The sequence below is a fragment of the Rissa tridactyla genome, chromosome 15, assembly GCF_028500815.1.
Source record: "Rissa tridactyla isolate bRisTri1 chromosome 15, bRisTri1.patW.cur.20221130, whole genome shotgun sequence".
NCBI classification, from domain to species: Eukaryota; Metazoa; Chordata; class Aves; order Charadriiformes; family Laridae; genus Rissa; species Rissa tridactyla.
The window spans coordinates 4125403-4145699 of NC_071480.1; the positions used below are offsets into that span (position 1 = coordinate 4125403).

At 49.8% G+C, this 20297-nt stretch overlaps 1 protein-coding gene across 4 annotated transcripts in view; it reads right to left on the minus strand.

The window, feature by feature from the left end:
• STX8 (syntaxin 8) overlaps window positions 1-20297 on the minus strand; it is a 117053-nt gene that overhangs the window by 66546 nt on the left and 30210 nt on the right. The window contains exon 7 of one of the 4 annotated variants that reach the window (XM_054221370.1): window positions 15798-15850. The exons of the other annotated variants lie outside the window; for them this stretch is intronic. Coding sequence (XP_054077345.1) covers window positions 15813-15850 — 38 coding nt within the window. The 3' untranslated portion in view covers window positions 15798-15812. Of the gene's footprint in view, window positions 1-15797; window positions 15851-20297 lie in introns of those variants that run through there. 4 annotated transcript variants of the gene reach the window in all.

Genomic DNA, 20297 nt, shown 5'->3' on the forward strand with positions numbered 1-20297 from the left:
TTTCAGATTAAGGTACTTTGATTTTTACCAGCTAAAGGTTTATGAACTGCTGTATAAACCCAATTACTCTCATAGTAAATTATTTAAAGCTTACATGTTATTTTTTAAATTTCTCCCCACGGAGTACTCTGGAGATTCAGAAAAGGAAAGGCTCGCTAGGGCATTTTGAATTAAAAACGCGTAACGGGGAAAACCATGGAGCTTCCAGAAAATCAGAATAAAAAAAAACCCCAAAACAACTCAACATAGTTAAGTGAGGACGAGACACACTCCAGGAGAGACTTTTCAGGGTAGGACTGTTAAAAAAAGGAAAAAAAACCCCTTCATTTCAGTGGGAGGGAGTTCTTTAAAAACAGATGAGGTTTCATCTGAGGTAGTATTTATTCTTTAGCCGGTCTCTGCCTCACGTCCTGATTGAAAACAGGGCTAGGAGAGATCTTCGTGTGCTCGCTGCGGATGTCACCAGCGGAGAACACGGGGTGGCGGGGGCGGGGGGGGACAGTTTCTCATGGGAAGGCAGGCTGTTCTAGCTGTGTCCCCAAAGGGACGGGGCATCCCGGGGACACGCAGGGCCCGGCTGGGCCAGCGAGGGAGAGCACACGGAGCACGGGACACCAACGGAGCCCACGACGGCTTCCCCGACCCGGGACTGGGAGAAAAATATACACGAGTCGCTGGCAACCATCACAATACAACACCAGCGGGGGCTAATTCATTTTTGTGGTCACCGGTTCTGGGAGAATCTGCGTTGCCCAGAGGAAGGGGCAGGATGCCCCTGCCCTGGTCGCATCAATTCTGAGCCCAAATCCGCCGTTCTCTGGAGAAACCCTTCACTGGGGCACAGAAATAAGCGTAAAATCTCTCATTTGCAGACACGGTGTTACCGCAGGGATGGTATTTGCTTGGCCACGATATGATAAAGTATTATTTGGAGACCACCAGCAATGCACCTTTATATTCTGCCTATACATCAAAAGCTAAGGGAACACCCCCAAATTCCATTACCAGATTCTTTACTTTTAGGACGATGAGTAATAAATCCAGAGTGTTCACATAAATCAATATTCACCACGTGCAAGCTGTTAAAGAAAGTTCTATCCTTAAGCAAGCTACGGGTGCGACCAGAAGCTTACGAGACGTGTCCCCCCCAGGCGTACCCGCCGCAGGGCATGGGAAGGGAAGGCCGGGGAACACCCCGCTCGGGAAGAGCTGGCATTGGCCGCGATTCGTTCTGCGGGGTTCTCCTCCTGCTGCGTTTTGTCATTTATGCACTCAAACACCAAAAGAAAGTGTGTTAAAACAGCACCACAGCAACACCGAGCGATTCGCTCGAGACGTCTGGTCCGCACGTGCCCGTTGTGCCGACTTACGTGACCAGAAGCACCAATTCCCAGCATCCCAGCCACCAGTTACCCTCCCCTCTCCACCAGTACAGCACGGATAAACAGCAGCCAGGTGAAGTGACTTAGTTATTTAGATTAATTAATCAGGGAAGAGCAGGCAAGAGCACCAACTCCCACGGGCGTGATACGGCGAAATCAAACCGATGCTTTCCAGCGTTGGCGACAGGGCTGACTCCAGAGGTCCGTCAGAGGAATGCCGGGGAAAGCACGCAGCTCGGACAGCACAGGGACCGGACCTCCAGCCCCAGGATGATAAATAGTTTCTCAAGAGCCCCTCGCTGCGAGCCTGGCCCCCGCTGTCAGAGCAGCATTAACGGATTTCAGCTCGGGGGGGCGGGAGGTTACCCACCAACTGGCCCCCGCAGAAGGAAGACCAAGGTGCTGAGTTCAGCAGCCGCAGCTTGTTCGGGGCCAGGTGGCTGGTCCCCACCGTCCAGAGCTGCCCCGGGAGGGTGGGGGGGGAAAGAGGAGCTCTGCCTCCAAAGACGCATCCCTGGCGCCCGTCTGCAAGGCAAAACAAGAGGGAATTTTCAAAGCTGACAGTGTTCTAATGCAAAGCGTTGGTATCCAGGTACACATCAGCAGGGGAGTTACAGCTAAGAGGGAATTCTGGGCAGCGGCTGGAAGACAGCAAGGAGCCACGAGCCGCAGGGATGAGCTCCATCGCGCTGAGATGGCATCAAAAGCCGGCAGCTTCCACCCCACCACAGCTCCCCTGAGACAGGTTCAGAGGAAGCGAGCAGAGCCCACTTTCCATCTTTTCTTGACGGTAACCGCCTACTAAATACAAGACATGCTGCACAGCACCTTGCTTTTAGAGGGTGGTGTCTAGAGCATGATAAAAAAATAGGAGAACCGCTTAAAAGACCTTGAGAGCAGGAGAAACCCAGGAGAGCAGAGCCAGGGCGTGCTGCAGTGTGGCACAGCCCCAGCTTCGCCCCGGTTCGGGTCCCTCCCTGCTGCCTCTGGAGGCACCAACCTCAGCCCTGGCACTGCGGGGACACAGCCCCAGCCAGTCTGCCACCCGAATCCCAGACTGGCGGGGGTTGGAAGGGACCTCTGGAGATCACCCAAGTCCAACCCCCTGCCAGAGCAGGGTCACCCAGAGCAGGTGGCACAGGAACGCCTCCAGGCGGGTTTGGGATGTCTCCAGAGACGGAGACTCCACCACCTCTCGGGGCAGCCTGGGCCAGGGCTCTGCCACCCTCATAGCAAAGAAGTTCCTCCTCGTGTTTAGGTGGAACTCCCTATGGTCAAGTTTGTGCCCGTTACCCCTTGTCCTGTCCCCGGGCACCACTGAAAAGAGCCTGGCCCCATCCTCCTGACACCCCCCCTTTCAGTATTGATAAGCGTTGATAAGATCCCCCCTCAGGCGTCTTTTTTCCAGCCTGAAGAGACCCAAATCCCTCAGCCTTTCTTCACAAGAGAGGTGTTCCAGTCCCCTCATCCTCTTGGCAGCCCTTTGCTGTCCCCTCTCCAGCAGTTCCCTGTCCTTCTGGAACTGGGGAGCCTGTTCCCCGGGGCTCAGCCAATCCTGGGGTTCAGCCGAGTGAAACTGAGCCCACCATTCCAAACTGATAAATCTTTTTTCCTTTCTTCAAAAGCCTTTTTTTTTTCTTTTTTATTTTTGAAAAATGGAGTACTTTGGTATACTTTCTCCTTCAATTCACCTGTACCTACTATATATTCCTTCGGCTCAGATCTCCCAGCACTAGTGGGAGTCAGGCCCCATGAATTTTAGGATACTAACAGGATTTAGCGCTTGTCCAGCCCAGGAAAACACTCGACGGCACTTTACCCGCTGACCCCAGCGCAGACCCACTCCAGATTAAAGGGGTTTCCTTGCCTGGATTACCTTCTGACTCCTCGTCTTATTGAGGCCAAGGACGCTGATGGTGGTCTGTAAGGCTGGGTCACGTACTTTTAGAACCGATGCATCCATGTCGGCTTTCAACATCTCTGCAGAACACTGTGCATGCTTATCACACTTTTAATAAAACCCATGATGTAATACGTTTCCCAGAGCAGTTGCAGACCTCCTGCCAGGGCCCCGCAGAGAACCAGCGCTCTGCCGATGCTCGTGCCATTTCAGTTCCATTCATTAATCTTGTATTTTCAGCAACACTAAGTTCACAAGAGATCACACCGCCAGGTTCTTCCCCAGCTATCGTTGTTACCAGAGCCCTTGCAAGTCTCAACAAAGAGAAGCCCATCTCCCAGTCTGGTTCATCAGTACTTCTTCTACGTAGAATGCCGACAATCTGTACAGTACAAGGGTTTTCATTGAATCACAGAATCACGGAATGGTTCGGGTTGGAAGGGATCTTAAAGCCCACCCAGTGCCACCCCCTGCCCTGGGCAGGGACACCTCCCACCAGCCCAGGTTGCTCCAAGCCCCGTCCAGCCTGGCCTTGAACCCCTCCAGGGATGGGGCAGCCACAGCTTCTCTGGGCAACCTGGGCCAGGGGCTCATAGCCCTCCTTGTTCCACTGCCTCACCACCTTTTCTTTGTTTTTGATTAAAGACTGAAATGGCCGTTGGTTACACTTCTGTCAGCCACCGAGGACTCAAGGCATTTACCAGCCTCTCCAGCACCCTCTGCAAACGGGGATGGTGTCCGATTTGCCCGGGATGCTCTGCCAGTTTGCCCAGGCTGGGCAGAGCCATCGCTTGCCCTCTTCCGCGCCACCAGCACCCAATACTGCTCTACCTTCAACCACTTCAGAGGTTTCTTTTCACTTGAGGATCTCCTGTTACAAGCTCCCGTCTTTTTTTAAGGCTCCTCCTTACAGTCCGGGTATTTTCTCCTCTCTTTCAGTAAGATTCCTCAGCCTTGCCTGATAGTTCACCACATGGAAGAAGTATACCAAAGTATATTTCGCAATATTATACAAGCATCTCTATTACGCAAGCACCACGATCTTGATGCCAAATACGTCTCTCTAGTTTCTAGCATCTGCACCGACCACGTTTGGCCCTTCTTTATCAACCCGGCCTCCTCTCAAATCCCCAATTAGTTCCGGGAGGTCCTGCCCATGCCTCCCTTTTGTCTGCTGCGCTCACAGGAGCGGGTTAGGAAGTTTGAACGAATCACTGCCACGGCGGCGTCAAGCTGTCGACACAAGCACGAGCCCGCTCCGGGTCTGAAAGGGACCGGCTGGAAAAAAGCCTCCGCCACACGGCGCTCCACGACTCCGAACCGCCCGGGATGCAGCGCTTCGCGGCGGGGCTGGACATAGCCCTGCTTCATTATAAAACCCAGCCCGTTTCTCAGCAGTACTTGAAAAAAAATAAAAAATTATACAGACTACGAAGAAGAAAAAATGCCCCAAAGTGGTCTGGGGAAAAAAAAAAAAAAAAAAAAGAAAATAAAAAGCTTTCGAGCTCGTCACTTAGGAGACGTTTCAGAATTGGAATATCTACAAACAGTTTGTTTTACCACCTAATAATCTTAACAAAACCTTTTAAATGAGCTCTCTTTTCGCTAGGAAGGGGACGACCACCGTAGGGAATGTTTAGCTACCGTGGGCTAAAGGTGCCTTACAAAAAAAGAAGCCAACTCTTCCGTGGGGCTAGCGGAACGGTCCCGGTCCCGGCCCCTCCAGCCCCCCCTGCCCAGAGCAGGGACAGGCCGCGACACGGAGGAGCACACGTACACAACACAGCCCCGCTAGGAGAGACAGGCCTGAAAAAAATTCAAATATTAAGAATAAAGCAAGAGGAAACAGGTAATAAAAGTAGTAGGGAGTTGGCAAATTAAGAGAGGAGTCTTCCTCTTCTTTTAATTCTTTTTTTTTTTTTTTTTTTAAAAGCTTATTTTCCCCCCCTTTGGAAAGAGCAGCAAAGTCATTCTCTTGTGCAAGATGTTTTAATTCCCATTATCATTCCGACATCTCATTCACAGGCCACCAAAACAACCCAGGGAAGAGGTCAGACACCGTGTAACAGCTATACATTAAGCAGCAATGAAAAACAAGAAACATCCCCCGCCGAGGACACGCTGACGGCTCTTTGGAGTCGACACATACCTAATTCACTTTTTAAGACTTTAAATCGCAAATTTTTCTTCAGCTTTCGCAGCACAAATAGCCGCAAGAAAGCCACCCAAAGCCCCGATTTGCCAAGTCAGGATTATTCGATATGAAGGTCATTTCCTCCAGCCCCGGGCAAACTCCTTTAAACCCTTTCAGGGCCAGAAGCAAAAAGTAGAAGGAATACTTTTATCGATTTTAGGATACAAGACACAGGTCAAAGAGTGAGCGCACAGAAAATAATTCCCGCTTCTAGAGGAATATAAAAAAAAAAGCATAAATACTCAGAAGTGCCCTGGGCTGGCATCAGCGGGGCGCAACAGTTAATTTATTAAGGCAGGTTAATGCACCCAACAAAACCTCCAGCGTTAAGGCGATTTTGACCTCTCTAGATTGGCTGCCAATATGATATAGGTCCAAAAGAAATTACCCTTTTCTGCCGCGACAGAACAATAAATTGGCTTCCTTGAATACAGTGGTTAAAGAATCCAAGTTCCTGACCTCGCATGTTTTACTAGTAGTACGCCGTGCTGTAGGGAACAATCAGGATGACATTTGCTGAAATGTGTGGGATTTATGATATAATAGGTTGCACATACGTGCCAAAAGAGAAAAACCCCCTCTTAAATCCAAGCAAATCAAGATTAATTAGCTATTAAAATAGCTAAGAGAACACAGTGCAGTACAGGTGGTACAACAAACCATCTCACTCTCTGTACACGGTGACTACGGTTGGTTTTGAGGTCACATCGTCCGTGTCTCTTCCATCGCACTCTCCCTGGGAAAAGCAAAAATTGCTGCTCCTTTGTAAACTCCTGCTCTTTGTAATTCTCTAGGTTTGCACTTGCCATAAACAAACGTTACGCAGTCCTTTTATAGGAAGTCCCACCAAGTCCACAGGAAAATCCTGTATTGCCTGGCTTTGATCATGGAGACAGACCAAAAATCAACTCGGGTGTTTTCACAGCGACCCTCGTGGTCAGGGAGAGGCCGCGCCGCACGCATTCACCTCCTCCCTCTATCGCTTAGGTTCCCTCTAACTTTTCCCTCCTCCCCCTTTCCCCCAGCCCGGTGACTTTTTGGTTTATTGCTGCTAATTGCAATTACAGGTGTTCAGAACTCGACAGCCTGACGGATGCCCCCGTGCCTGAGATGCCGGCCCCGCAGCCCGGCGCTCCGCCGTGCTCCGTGTCCCCCCAGCAGGCTTCGGGCTCACAAAGCAATCGCTCTGCTGAAATCAGAGCAGCCTGACTTCTCTTTTTTTCTCCCCCCCCCCCCCCCCCCCCCCCTCCTTCCTGCTGCCCCCAGGAACACGAACAAGTTGTTAATACCCTGCAATCTGCTCGGTTTCCCTCTTAATCCTGGTTTTAAGCAAGCCTCTCCTCGCAGGAGATCATATCAATGCGTCCCTAGCAGTCAAACAATGCGGGAGAGAGCCAATGTTATTGTGAGCCTGAGGTGGAACGACTCGATTCCCAGCAGGAGATCAATTTGTACGAGGAACCAGCGAGTTCTTCTCTAGCAGGGGTAACCACTTCAAACAAGCCAGACTCCCTGCGACAACAAATATCCCGGCCGGAATGCGGTCAGCCAGAAAAAGCTCACGTGCGATAGCTGCCGTTCCCTTCCCGCAGCTCAGGAGAGCGAGGCGCACGCATCTCCTCTCCTCCGGCGCCGGTCTTCAACCAAAACACCTTTATCCAGCTTCTCACGTCCCGCAGGCATCGCTCAACTCTGCTCAGGGACCACATCCCAGGAAAAGATGTCCTGAAGCCGTGGTCTTTGTCCACATTAACCCACAGCCTGGAAATCTGAACCGCATCCCGCCTTCCAGGTACCTTGGCTTTAAATTCATTATCCCGCCACGTGGTAAACTACCCATGGAGTTTATTGTCACGCAATTTTCAGCAGCTCTCGGTTCCCCACGGACCACACTTAAGTTCAAAGACATTTCCAGCAGCGACGGCAACGCTTCCCCAGGGCAGCATCCAAGAAAACCAACCGGGACCGACATCCTCCCGCATCCCTCAGGCGCCCACGTTTGCCACGGCGCCCTTTTGTGACCTTCCCCCACCCTGGGAAAACTTAAGTTATCGTCAAATAAAATAATTAACACGAAAATAATTCTAGAGCAGACTGAGTTGTTGGAGAGACGAGGAGGGCCAGGTGATGCAGGGCCACTTGGGTACCGAATGAGCAAAACCTGAGCAAGAGAAAGTCCCTCCTCTCCAGGCTTTTGGAATTCTCCTTTAATGCTGACTGAGCTCTCCCCATTCAGCCGTTTACAGGATATTTGAGCTGTTTGTTAAAGACTCGGCATCTTCCGCCGCTTAACCGGAGAGTGGAAAAACTCCTTTATCTGCTCTTGTAGGTACCGAAGTACCACCCCGAGCAAACTAGGACTCGATTTACACGGGAAAATAGCTGCTCAGCAAAAGCCTCCCGCGTGAACACCCCGGTCCCAGCTAGGAATATTGACAGACAAAATTAGCACGGAAAAGCTTTAAATCCTCACCAAAACCGATTTCTGTAAAAGCGTCCCAGTTTAGGGAAGCGTGAAAGGGATGCAGGCAAACCCAAACACCGCTCCATCACCTGAGTATTTTCAAAACGCGCCCTCATTGCTTTGCATTTCCCAAAAGTGCAATTAAAAAGCGACGGAGAATTCCTCATTACTCAGCGCGACCGCCGAAGAGACGGATGGAGCCCAGCGATACGGCGGTACCTATACACGGGGATTACGCCGTCGTTACTCTCGGAATTGACGGACGTATTAATTGGAGACAGCTGCAAGGAAAAATATCCTAACGACATGATTCATTAGTTTTCATAGATAATTACATCTGCTCATGGCCTCACAGTGAATCATTCATTTAGGGAATTTTTGGGGTATTAAATTTAAATGCAGTAATCAGATTCGTTAATCTGTGGGACAAGGCAAACCAAACAAAAATTTTATTAGGGGAATTGTTTATACTTTCAACATTGACATGAAATCAGCAGCAGGAAAAAATTAGCAGCATAATGCGTGCTCACGTAGGTTAAAAATTATTAATGGTGATCTCCTTCGCTCCCCCCAGCGCTCGTGTAAGGAGACTGAACAGATTTCCCCAAGGCTGCCTGGACGGCAGGGTTTTTTCCCCGGATGCATCTTTACGCACCACACAATCCAGCGGCCTTTGTAAAACATATAGATTTGTTGATAGAATGAAAGAATTAAAACAACCAATACTTGGTTTTGCCACTCAACAGGCTCAAAATACAGGTGGCCTTTCAGCGGTATTGTATTATAGATTTAAAAACCTAAGTTTTAAACATGGTCTAGCTGGTTTTATTCCTCTGAAGTAGCAGCACATCTTCTCAGATAGAAACCCTAAAAAAATACGTGCAGATGCAGGCCAGTTCCCTTCCTATCGAGTCACAAACTCTTTAGCAAACTGAACTCCACCTTAAAAACAGATAAATTTTTGCCCATTTCTTCTCCTGGAACCTACTCTGGAATTTCCTATCTCTCGGTTTAAAAAAAAAAAGAAGAAGAAGAAGTAATTTTCTTGTCTGTACTATTTATGGTCAATTTATTGCCATTTTTTCTTGAACCAATATTCTTCTTCAGCTTCAATAGTTTTATTCCCTCCATGATATTTCACTGCCAAAACACGAACCGAAAGCAAACCCTATCTCCTACCCGTCCAGGTCTGGCCAGAGTACACAGCCAAAGAGCAGAGCCTCTCCCGTGCTATTCTGTTGCCCTCCACAGCCTCCACGTCTCCTCTGGGCCTATTTCTCCTCAAATTCATTCTTCTGGAACAAGAACCTGAAGATTAAGAGAATTTTTTTCTCCACAAAGCCGCATGCAGGTGCAGCGACTCCAACTGCCATGGTAGCACCAAGCACGCTTGTCACCTGTTCCACGTTACACCCATTCTCTCCCCGTCAAACCAGCAAATATTTAGTCGGATGTGGGACAAGTTCAGGCCAGAATCAGTCAAGTGCTGCAGCTCACCGGGCCAAAGAAACTCAGGGCTTCATCCTCACAGCCGCATTTTAGGAGCTCCACAATCAGCAGACGATTATCTTGAACCACGTTCAAGAAAATACGGAGAATCAGGCAAGAGGTATCATAGAATGGTCTAGGTTGGAAGGGACTTCTCAGATCATCAAGTCCAACCATCAACCTGACACTACCAAGTCCACCACTAACCCACATCCCTCAGCTCCACGTCTGCCCGGCTTTTCAATACCTCCAGGGACGGCGACTCCACCACTGCCCTGGGCAGCCTGTTCCAAGGCTTGACAACTCTTTTGGTGAAGGAATTTCTCCTAATTTCCAACCTAAACCTCCCCTGTCACAACTTGAGGCCGTTTCCTCTTGTCCCATCGCCTGTTCCTTGGGAGAAGAGACCGACCCCCCACGGCTACCCCCTCCTTTCAGGGAGCTGCAGAGAGTGAGAAGGTCTCCCCTCAGCCTCCTCTTCTCCAGGCTGAACACCCCCAGCTCCCTCAGCCACTCCTCACCAGACTTGTGCTCCAGAGCCCTCACCAGCTCCATCGCCCTTCTCTGGACACGCTCCAGCCCCTCAATGTCTGTCTTGCTGTGTGGGGCCCAAAACAGAACATGACATTTGAGGTGGGGCCTCACCAGTGCCCGGTACAGGGGGATGATCACCTCCCAGTCGTGCTGGCCACACTATTCCTGACACAGACCAGGATGCTGTTGGCCTTCTTGGCCACCTGGGCACCCTGCTGGCTCATGTATCTCATGTCATATCAAAGAATCTTCGCAAACTAACCATCAGAGAAGAGCGGCTACGGTGCGCAAGCACTGTAACAGGGGAAATACCTTTTTTGGGGGGTCAAGAAACAGAGAGACAGGTAGAAGGCCCTGCCTAAAGACATCACAATGAGTCCTTGGGCAAGCCAAGAACGAAAGTCCCAAGTTCCAACCACGAGGCAACAACTATGCAACAGCAGCCACAAGCCAGGTTGTTCCTAGGTGTATGGAGAGAGCACCTTTGATACCACAGCTTGGATTTCTCTAAATCCACATGCTACTGCTGAGAACCAGAAATTAATGTGCAACTTGATATCTCCTGCTTTGGTGAAGCTGCACCTACGCAGTTGTATTTTTCCTCGTTGAGGTTTGGGGGACGAGGGGTTGCTCCATGGAAGCTGGAACAAATTAATATTTCCCTGAGAATTATTATTTTAAGAGAAAGAACCAGCAGAAGTTAAAAGGTAAGCCAACATCTTCTATTTTCTTTTAGTTAAGCGTCTGACAACACGCAGTATATTTTATTCAGGATCTAGGCCCAAATACTGTATGGCGATAAGCTCCTCGTTAGGCTGTTACTGGAAAGAATCCCAGGCTCCGCAGTAACATCCCAATTTTTGCAATACCTACAAGCTTAACGCCCACGTCACAGCCGTGACTTCGAGAAAGACCTTTCCCAAAGACCGGCATTTGAGGTCTCCGCTCACCTCTCCCGAAAACATGCCGTTCAGCTTTAGCTAGTGCAGCTCCGCTTGTTTGTGTAACTGGAGAAGCGTCAAGCCCTCTCTTCCCGTGATTTAAACTCCTCCAGTGTTAGAAGGAAAACAAAGAACAAAGATGCTGAAATATCCATCATCTCGCACGGCGCCCGCAGGGAGTTGCTGGAGGAATGCAGTGTGCCGGGATCCACTGGCCTTGCTTCCAGGTTCCCGCCTGCTCGGCACACGCAGACCCTTTGCTACGCGTACGGAGAGGACTCGGGAAAGAATTCACCTCCACGGCTCTTCCAGACCCTGCCAGGGCTCAGCGTCCCCAGGAGAAGCTGCCTGACCTGAAAGCATCATGGACCACTTGACACGGTGATGGTCCCCCTGTACTGGGCACTGGTGAGGCCCCACCTCAAGTGCTGTGTCCAGTTTTGGGCCCATCACTATAAGAAAGACACTGAGGGGCTGGAGCGTGTCCAGAGAAGGGCGATGGAGCTGGTGAGGGGTCTGGAGCACAAGTCTGGTGAGGAGCGGCTGAGGGAGCTGGGGGTGTTCAGCCTGGAGAAGAGGAGGCTGAGGGGAGACCTTCTCGCTCTCTGCAGCTCCCTGAAAGGAGGGGGTAGCCGGGGGGGTCGGTCTCTTCTCCCAAGGAACAGGCGATGGGACAAGAGGAAACGGCCTCAAGTTGCACCAGGGGAGGTTTACGATGGAAATTAGGAGAAATTTCTTCACTGAAAGGGTTATGAAGCCTTGGAACAGGCTGCCCAGGGCAGTGGTGGAGTTGACATCCCTGGAGGTATTGAAAAGCCGGGCAGACGTGGTGCTGAGGGACATGGGTTGGTGGGGGTTTTTATCAGTGTCAGGTTGATGGTTGGCCTCGACGATCTTAAAGGTCCCTTCCAACCTGGGCCATTCTATGCTGGTACCACACCTGGCACCCGGCGACCCCAGCAGGTTCCCGGCCCCGAGCTTGTGCTTTTGCGGAGAAGACAGAGGCAATGTCTGCGGTATTCTTGTATCGCCTTCAACAGCTTGCAAACAGCAACCCCAGAGCCAGAGCTGTTTGCTAAGAAGGTTACTAAATGCAGAAACCCGCACAAGACGTTTTCCTCTCATTCTCCGAATCTGGAGATCATACGTATGTATTTTATTAACACCACCAACTAGATTAATGCCAAGAAGGGAAACAATTTCCAGTGCAAATTGAGATACCAACTTCCCTCTCACTTACTGAGCAAAGGAAGTACAAGCGGGGAGATAGCTAAAATAAATTAGATAAATTCAAGAGAAAGCGGGCAGTAAGCACAGGGAGCGGAGCCAAACAGGGGTCAGACATTGTCCTTGATAACCTCCGCACGGAAGGGCCACGCTAAGCACCGACACGGTCTCAGGACGGGTACTCCAGGAAAAGGCAGGCACAAGCGCCCAGTGCTCAATGTCCCTGCCTGGGGGGCAGGAATCGACTGCACGCCTCTTGGTCAACAACCCTCATTGCCCATCGGTAGAGTCACACCGAGCTGGGAGAGGTTTAAACGAGAAGACACGGATCAGTCCTTCCCTTATTTACTTCATTACATTTTCTCATTGGAGAAGAATTCATCGGTGACAGTCAGAAGTCAACTTAAGGAAGAAAAATAAACCACTTGGGGCCATTTTCAGGAGGAAGAGAATCAGAAGAGCAGAGTTGCGCTCCTGGAGGAGCTGAGCCGCAGAGTTAGGGAGAGACGCGAGCGTGGTAACGATGCCAAAACTTTGGCTCTGGGCCTTGCAAGACACCCCGGAGGTGCGCTAAGTGCATCTCATCGCTGGGATGGAGAACGGGACCCAGGAGACGGGTACCCTGCTCCCAGGTGCAGACCGGAGGGGCCAAACTCTTCACTACCGAGTCGCTGGATGTGCTCGACCTGCTGAGGCTTCTCTGCCGGGCAGCACTGCGGTTGGGCGGGATCAACATTCATCTCCTCCTCCTCCTCCTCCTCTCCAGACAGCACTTTTTTTTTTTTTTTTAAACAGTTGGGCAATTGTTTTAAGGAGAAGCCTAGGAGGGGAAAAACACATTCCTCTGAAACAGCATCACTGCCAGGCACAGGACTGCAGGATCATCAAACCTGTAGCCACTTTGCTGACCTCACGCTTAAAAAGCACCTCAGAAATAACATATATGCATTATTCCAGGCGATATTAAGAGCAAGAAGAAAAGCGGAGTCTTCTTTTTACAAGGGATAAAATACCCTTTTTGATTTCTAACTCTCCTCTTTAAACCGTTTAATCTGTGCTTGCTCTCCCACATGGAAAGGATGAAGAATTATCAGGGAGGGTAGTGGTTCAGGACAGTTTAAGTGTGCATGAAACGGCTGTTCGCTCTCCGCACACCACTCGTACTCCAGCGAGATCGCCGCAAACCCATGACACCGCTCGTTTGTTCAACAAAGTTTCATGAATTCCAGCTGGAGACTCCTTTTTTTTCTTCCCCCAGGGCCAAAGGGAAACTTAGCTGATATTTGTCATGTTTTAGGGTGTGGGGAAAAAGCACACAGGAACATTGAAACATATTAAAATTGTTGGATTTCTCTTCCTCCCCCCACTCCACTCCTCCTTTTTTCCAGAAGAAAGGCGTCTTCCAATCCCTAAAACAGATCAAAAAAGCAGACTGCACGCGAATAGCATCAACAAGCACGAATTCATCCCCCTCTCCGAGCCCCCGTTCACCGTACGGAAGTTACCGTACCCCGAGAGCGGCAATCACCAGCTCCACTCCCAGCTGCTTCAGCTGGCACTAAAAAACGGTTTAGTTCGGAGGCAGAAGGACAAGAGCATCCTCTGCGGGAAGAAACACAAAACCAGACCGACACACGAGCGGTCGCCACAGCACTTGCGACGGTGTCCGGCTGTCTGCAGCAGCAGCCGATCGGTTTTCAGCTTCGGGCAGAAAAAGAAGCAGCACCTGACGCTGCCAGCAATGATTTACCCGGGACCTTCCCGATTTACCTGGGATATCTCCTGAGCAAAGCTAAATTTGGACGTTTCAGTGGTTCCCACCACCCCTTTGCTGCGGAAACACTGGAGGATGTGACGGGAACGCCAGCGGAGCAGCGAGCAACAGGCCGAGTTATCGGGGACGGCTGGGCAGGAAAACAACTGTGCAGCGTCTGCAGCTTATTTTCATATAATAACTGTTAGCAAGAACTATTGGAAAGCTTCCTCCCTCTAAAAAAACCCAAATCTCTCGCTGAAGTCAATAGCGCCAGTCGGTTTATGAAATGCTTTTATCCCACAACTGGAGAATGGCTTTTCTGCTGCATTTCTGTTTCGGCGACGTCAGTATGACTTTAGGCAGCCAGTATCTGCTGCTTTTAATGCTGCTCTATTTAATCCCTGTTAAGATGGTTTTCCCCCTTCAGATTTCTTTAAACATTATTTTGGGAGACTCGTTTAAAACATGTTCCTTACAAAGGCTCCTGGCAACTCCGAAAGGAGAGCGTTTTTCTTAATCTTCCTCCTAACTTCAGAGGATAAACTGTTCACAGCTGTCACAGTTTAACAGCCCGGGCGACGGTAACGAGTTGGACGAGAAGCCAGGCCACAACACCCCCGAGGTGCCACGCCACTTCCCTCCCTCCGTGTTCAAACACGGTCTCCTGACACGCTCTGACAGAGCAAGTGTCCCCGAGCCCTGCGGAGCAGCCGAGCATCGCCAGCCCAACAGCCAGCCAGAAAACACTTCCTAACTCACATCTACTGACCAAGGTCCTCTTCACCAGGTAGACGATGTGAGCAAAGGTCCACCGGGACTCGCAGAGTAGACGGGAAAACGGTTCCCTGGGTATTCTGTGCATGAAATGCGATTTCCCTTCCTCGAGAGATGACGCCTGTAGCCGTCGGACAGTTCGGGTCAGGCTCACACCTGCCCTTTTTGCCTTTGTAAGTCACAACGTTGATCACCCTTCAGTTCAGTTGCACATCGAATACAGCCAGAGTTTTATGACAAAAATAAACATTAACCACCTTTAAAAAAAAAAAAAAAAACAAACACAACATCAAACAGGCAAAACTCCAGCACACATCCTAAACGATCGAATTCAGCTTGTTATCAAGCTCAAAACAGCGAGAAGTAGAGCAAGTCTGGCATAAGCTATCTTTAGAAGGTTTTACCACCCCCCCACCCCCTCCCCGTATTTATGTTTTTTCTCCATTATTCAGAAAAACCTGAAAGCTCCTCTTTTCAGCAGGGGTGGAGGAACAGTTATAACCTTCAGAATAAAAACACAGAGAGCCAGATATTCAGAACAGCTGTTGGCCGTCACGCTGAGAGCCACAGCAGACAGGGAAGTCGAGATACCCTCAGCTGAGGCCGGGCGACGACATACGTCCAACCGAACCCGGGGAATTAACACACGGGATTCGAGACTGGTTAATTGGGGTTTCTAGAGGGCTGGCACACCACGTGGCCTGCAAGGACAGCCTGATATAAGGAGATCCCTCAGCTTTGAAAATTTTGTTTGCACTGCCACCAGAGTTGCCCTGTGAGTACTCGGCAGAAAGCAGAGTGAGAAATTTGCTTTATGCTCATAATAAAATGATACAATTTCTTTTAAATCAGCTTTGATTATTACGCTTTTTAATTTATGTTTGCTTCTGGGGGTGGGTGTGTGTGTGTGTGTGTGTAACCTTCCATCACTTAACAGAACATCTCTTGCCATTCTTTTCCAACATGGACCGCAGTTTGATATAGAGCCGGGTAGGAAGCGTAGAGGGGGTCTGGGGGTCATTTCCATCTCACGGAGTTCCCTTATGCCAAGGAAGCGAAGCAGCAACGCGCCTCTTCCACATCTAACTGCAGCGTGGGGAGACAGACCACAAGGTATTCCATCCTGACGGCTGACACGGGTCAGTGCTAAAGTCAACTAAACACGCTGGTTTCCTTTCTCTGGCACCTTGCTTGAACACAAAAAAACAAATAATCTGTTTCAAGCAATAAGGGAAGGTGGAATCAGTCCCCAACTCAGATGTTAGTGTCTCTCATTTGCCTTCTGGTTTTTAAAACAGACCAGGTGATGCAGCATTATAAAAACTGACCCCCAAACTCTCCGAGACTGTTTGTCCGTGGTCCTGCCAAGCAGCAAAGCTGTCATTCGCAGGATTCAGAGCTCAGCCGCTGCTCAGGGCCAGACGCAGCAACGCCCCTGCTTGCGACTCTCGCGCGTTCACCATTGGTGTCACTGCTAAAAAGCCATTACAGAACTGGTAAGTAAAAACATTCACAAAACGAGATGAGAAAGGGTAAGAGAAGCCCAAACTGCCATCACTCTCCCTCCTTTCCCCCCAGCATTCCTAATCGTACATTTTGTAAAACGTAACGAAGGAAGATACAGCATCAAATAGCCCCTGTAACCGAGGAGGCTGGAGACGCCAGAAGAGGGGACCAAAACCACACCTGCGAACGAGAGCATCCCCCGCAGACCTTCAGCTCCGCTTCCCTGCGGGTTCTTCGTGCCCCATCACGAGGGGCTCCAAGGTGAGGAAAATGAGCTGATTTCCCGTGGGCAGCACGCCAGCGGCACAGCAAAGGGGTTAAGTGCTGCGCCAGGAGAAGTCCCAGCAAGCTTCTCCTTGCCACCAGCCGAGATTCAACAAGCAGCCCCTTCCCTAACAGACATCACCGCACACCTGACAGCCACCCACCCCACCTTCGACCTGCCACCTCTGCACATGGGGCAGACTGAGATCTCAACAAATGGATGCCAAGCAAAGACCTTCCGATGGCCCCACCCTGCCCCAGAGGGAAGAATACAGAGCTCAGTACGGCAAACCTACCAGCAGGTTCTATCTGTTGTCTCTAGTTCTGGTCTAGCACGAGTAAACTTTGAAAACAAGTTTCAGAAAGCGGAGAGCAGAACTGGAAGGGAGGAATTAGACAAGTCTCCAGAATGACAATCATAGAATAGAATCACGGAATGTGTTGGGTCGGAAGGGACCTCTCAAGGCCATCTAGTCCAACCCCCTTCCAGTCAGCAGGGACATCTTTAACTAGATCAGAATGAACTCAGGAAGAACAGGAGGTTACTAAGAGTCATCCACGAAAAGTAATTTTCAGTCAACACAACACCCAGATGTGAAGAACCTCTCCTGCCAGTGCTCTTCTACCTCCCCCATGCTCCACACCACTGAATATCCAACTCCCTGCTTCCAGAGTAAGCACCAACCACTGGGGGTGAAAGCCCTGTAACGAAAAGGAGGAATACATTGATTTTTACATCCAAACCTTCAGACCTTCCCTTACAAAAGTCTTGTGGTCTCCAACTATGAAAGTAATTTTCCGTTCATTGAAAACACACTGCCCACATTACCCATAAGCAAAACTATGATAGTTCCTATTGTAACAAAGCATCAACTGGAGGTTTTCGGTAAGAAGTGAAGTCACAGCAGACTGGAAAGTACTACACTTAAGCTAAATAGGCTCTATTCAAGTCTAAGCACCACTACAATTACCTACGATCAGGGAAGTACCATAGAACAGTGGGGAAAAACCCAACGATCGACTCTGACCCCAGCTGCCACGCAGATGCACCAGTACCAGCAAAGGCACCATCCAGCCCCAGTTCTCGCAAGCTCTTTGATCATTACCACACGGACGCGTACCACGCTACAGCCTTCTCTCTCCAGCCACAGGCTGGTGCTCTCAGGCAGCTTGGTCCCAATAAGAATTTCCAAGTGAAAACACTTATTTATAACGGGAACTATTACATAAAAAGCAGTCTATGTCCTAAGCTCAACCAGGAGGAAGCTTTCCTCCCAGCTTATCTGATTTTCTATTCATTTAAAATATCATGTTTCGGAAGGCCACTTTAGAGTTCAATTCACACTGCTAATTTTCTTTGGCAAAAACCCACGTTATCTACAAACATTGGTTGAAAACCCAATTACAGTAATGCGATACCCACACCCCGTTGCATAGCAACTGGATAACACGGGGATACGGAAAATGTTGATATTCCAAAATAACAGCAGGTAACATTGCTCCGTCCTAACGGCAAGCAGGGCTACATCAGTAGGATGCTGAGGTGGGATACAGGAGTTCAAGAGGCAAGGAACGCCAAAAGAAGAGAAGCCTGGAGAGGAGAAGGCTCCGGGGAGACCTTCGAGCCCCTTCCAGTCCCTGAAGGGGGCCTATAGGAAAGCTGGGGAGGGGCTGTTTGCAAGGGCATGTAGCGACAGGACGAGGGGCAATGGTTTAAACTAGAGCAGGGCAGGTTTAGATCAGACATCAGGAAGAAGTTCTTTGCACTGAGGGTGGTGAGACACTGGCCCAGGTTGCCCAGAGAGGGGGTGGAGGCCCCATCCCTGGAGACATTCAAGGCCAGGCTGGATGAGGCTCTGAGCAACCTGATCCAGTTGAAGATGTCCCTGCTGACTGCAGGGGGTTGGACTAGATGGCCTTGAGAGGTCCCTTCCGACCCAACACATTCCATGATTCTATGAAAATGCAGAGGTCCCCCCCCAGTCCCCCCACCTTCCTTAGGACACTGTCCCAGACTCCCCCAGCCCGGAATGATCCCTCCCTGTGGCACTGTCCTGGCTCACAGCTCATTCCTGCCAAACACCGTCATACTGACGGGCATCTCCTGCTTTCTCTGCACCTGGTGAGCCCTACTCCAGCCTCTGAGCACAGGAAAAGGGTAAAGTTCTACTTACACCCGTGAGCCCAAGGCAAATCTGGCCCAGGGAAACGTTAGCTGGAGAAAACGAAGCGGAAAAATTAACAGGTCTTTATCAGAGCGTCTTCAAGGAGATTTCACAGCTCAGCCAAGTCGTGATGGATTTTTCCTCAGACTAAGGACCATCTCAGAGGCCATCGGTCCCCTCCAGCGTTCCACATCTATGCTACAGCAGAGATACTACACCTCTGCAACGTAAAAGCAGTTAGAAGAGTTTCAACACAGAAAAATAAATCATTCCCAAGTTTTCTCCCCAAAAGTCACCTTTTTCCCCACTGTAATTCTCTCGTGCGAAAAAAATAAGCCGAGGACAACCAACCAGTAAGAAACAAGAATCTTCTCTCCCCCCCCAAAAAGTGAGGCTTTGCTCCGCAGCCTTTGCGACGGGAAGCGGACACGGATCACCTCCCCAGCGCTGCTGCAGGGCCACAGCCGTGGGCGTTCGCAGCCGGGTACTAACACAAGGCTTTGGCTTCGTCAACGGTAGCTGGTTGTCTCGTGTCAACGGTCTCTCTAGTTTCAACACGGCGCTATAAACACAAAAGCCAGAGTTATCCAGAAAAAAAAAACATTTTGAGAGAGTTTATGCCAAGCGTTATCTTATTTTTACATGAGGTCTGCCCAAATCAGACCAAAAACAACCTCCTGAAATCTCTGGCTGTACTCGAAACCAATATTCCAGTTCTGCGAGCACCGAGGGGATGCCGTGGGGAACCCTGGAGTCTCTGGTCCCCAGGTGAATCCATCGGGCGCCCTCCTTCGGAACTGGGAGTCCCGCGGCCTCCCCATCCCACCAGGGCCAAACTCATCACTTTATCCCAGACAAAGGTATCCCTTGAATTCCTACCCTGAGCGGGGAAAAAAAAGCTGTCAGGCCCAGATGTTTCAGACTAAAGACTCTGGACTCAAACCAGCATTTTTCAGCAAAACCTGGGTCTACGAGAAAATTCCCGACAAAATTTTGAGATCAAACACCGCTGGAGTTATTTCAGAGCAACGGGATCTACGTAGCCAGAAGACATATTCGACAGTGCCCCTGCGCTCCGAGGCCAGCCGGTTCATATTATGGTATATTTTTTTCCACGTAGATGATTTACTCTCTTCATCCTAAAGTGTTTCTTACAAAATTCTTGGGAGAGAGTAAAGAGGAATCTTGTCTGCTTCCATGCCCAAGACCTGCACTGCTGTCACACTGGAGGATTATTCCAGTCCTCGACGTCCAACAACAAAAGCAGCTCACGGGGGGGCAACACGCCCATCGCACCCGTACCTAGAGATCAGGGGGGCAACAGGCTCGGGCAGGGAGGCAGAATATTTTTCGCAATGCACGGCGCCAACAGGATAATACCTGTATCATCTTATTTGTTTTGGGTTGTATAGGGATAAAACACAGTTAAATACATCAGCAAGTAAAAAAAAAAAAAAAAAAAAGGTTACGCTCATAGTATTTATTCCATCCAAGCTTGCAAGAAAGTTACTTTATTGTTTTATTTACAATAACAATAATAGTACAATTATTCTACCTGTTTTTAAGTGATCTCAGGATGCTTTAAGATCTCAACCTCACCATTTTAAAAGCATCTCACCTTCATGTCACATTAATTACGTTTATGACTGAAACATGGCTTTGAGCAAGCGACTGTTCCCAGCGCTCTCATTCCCGCTTCCAT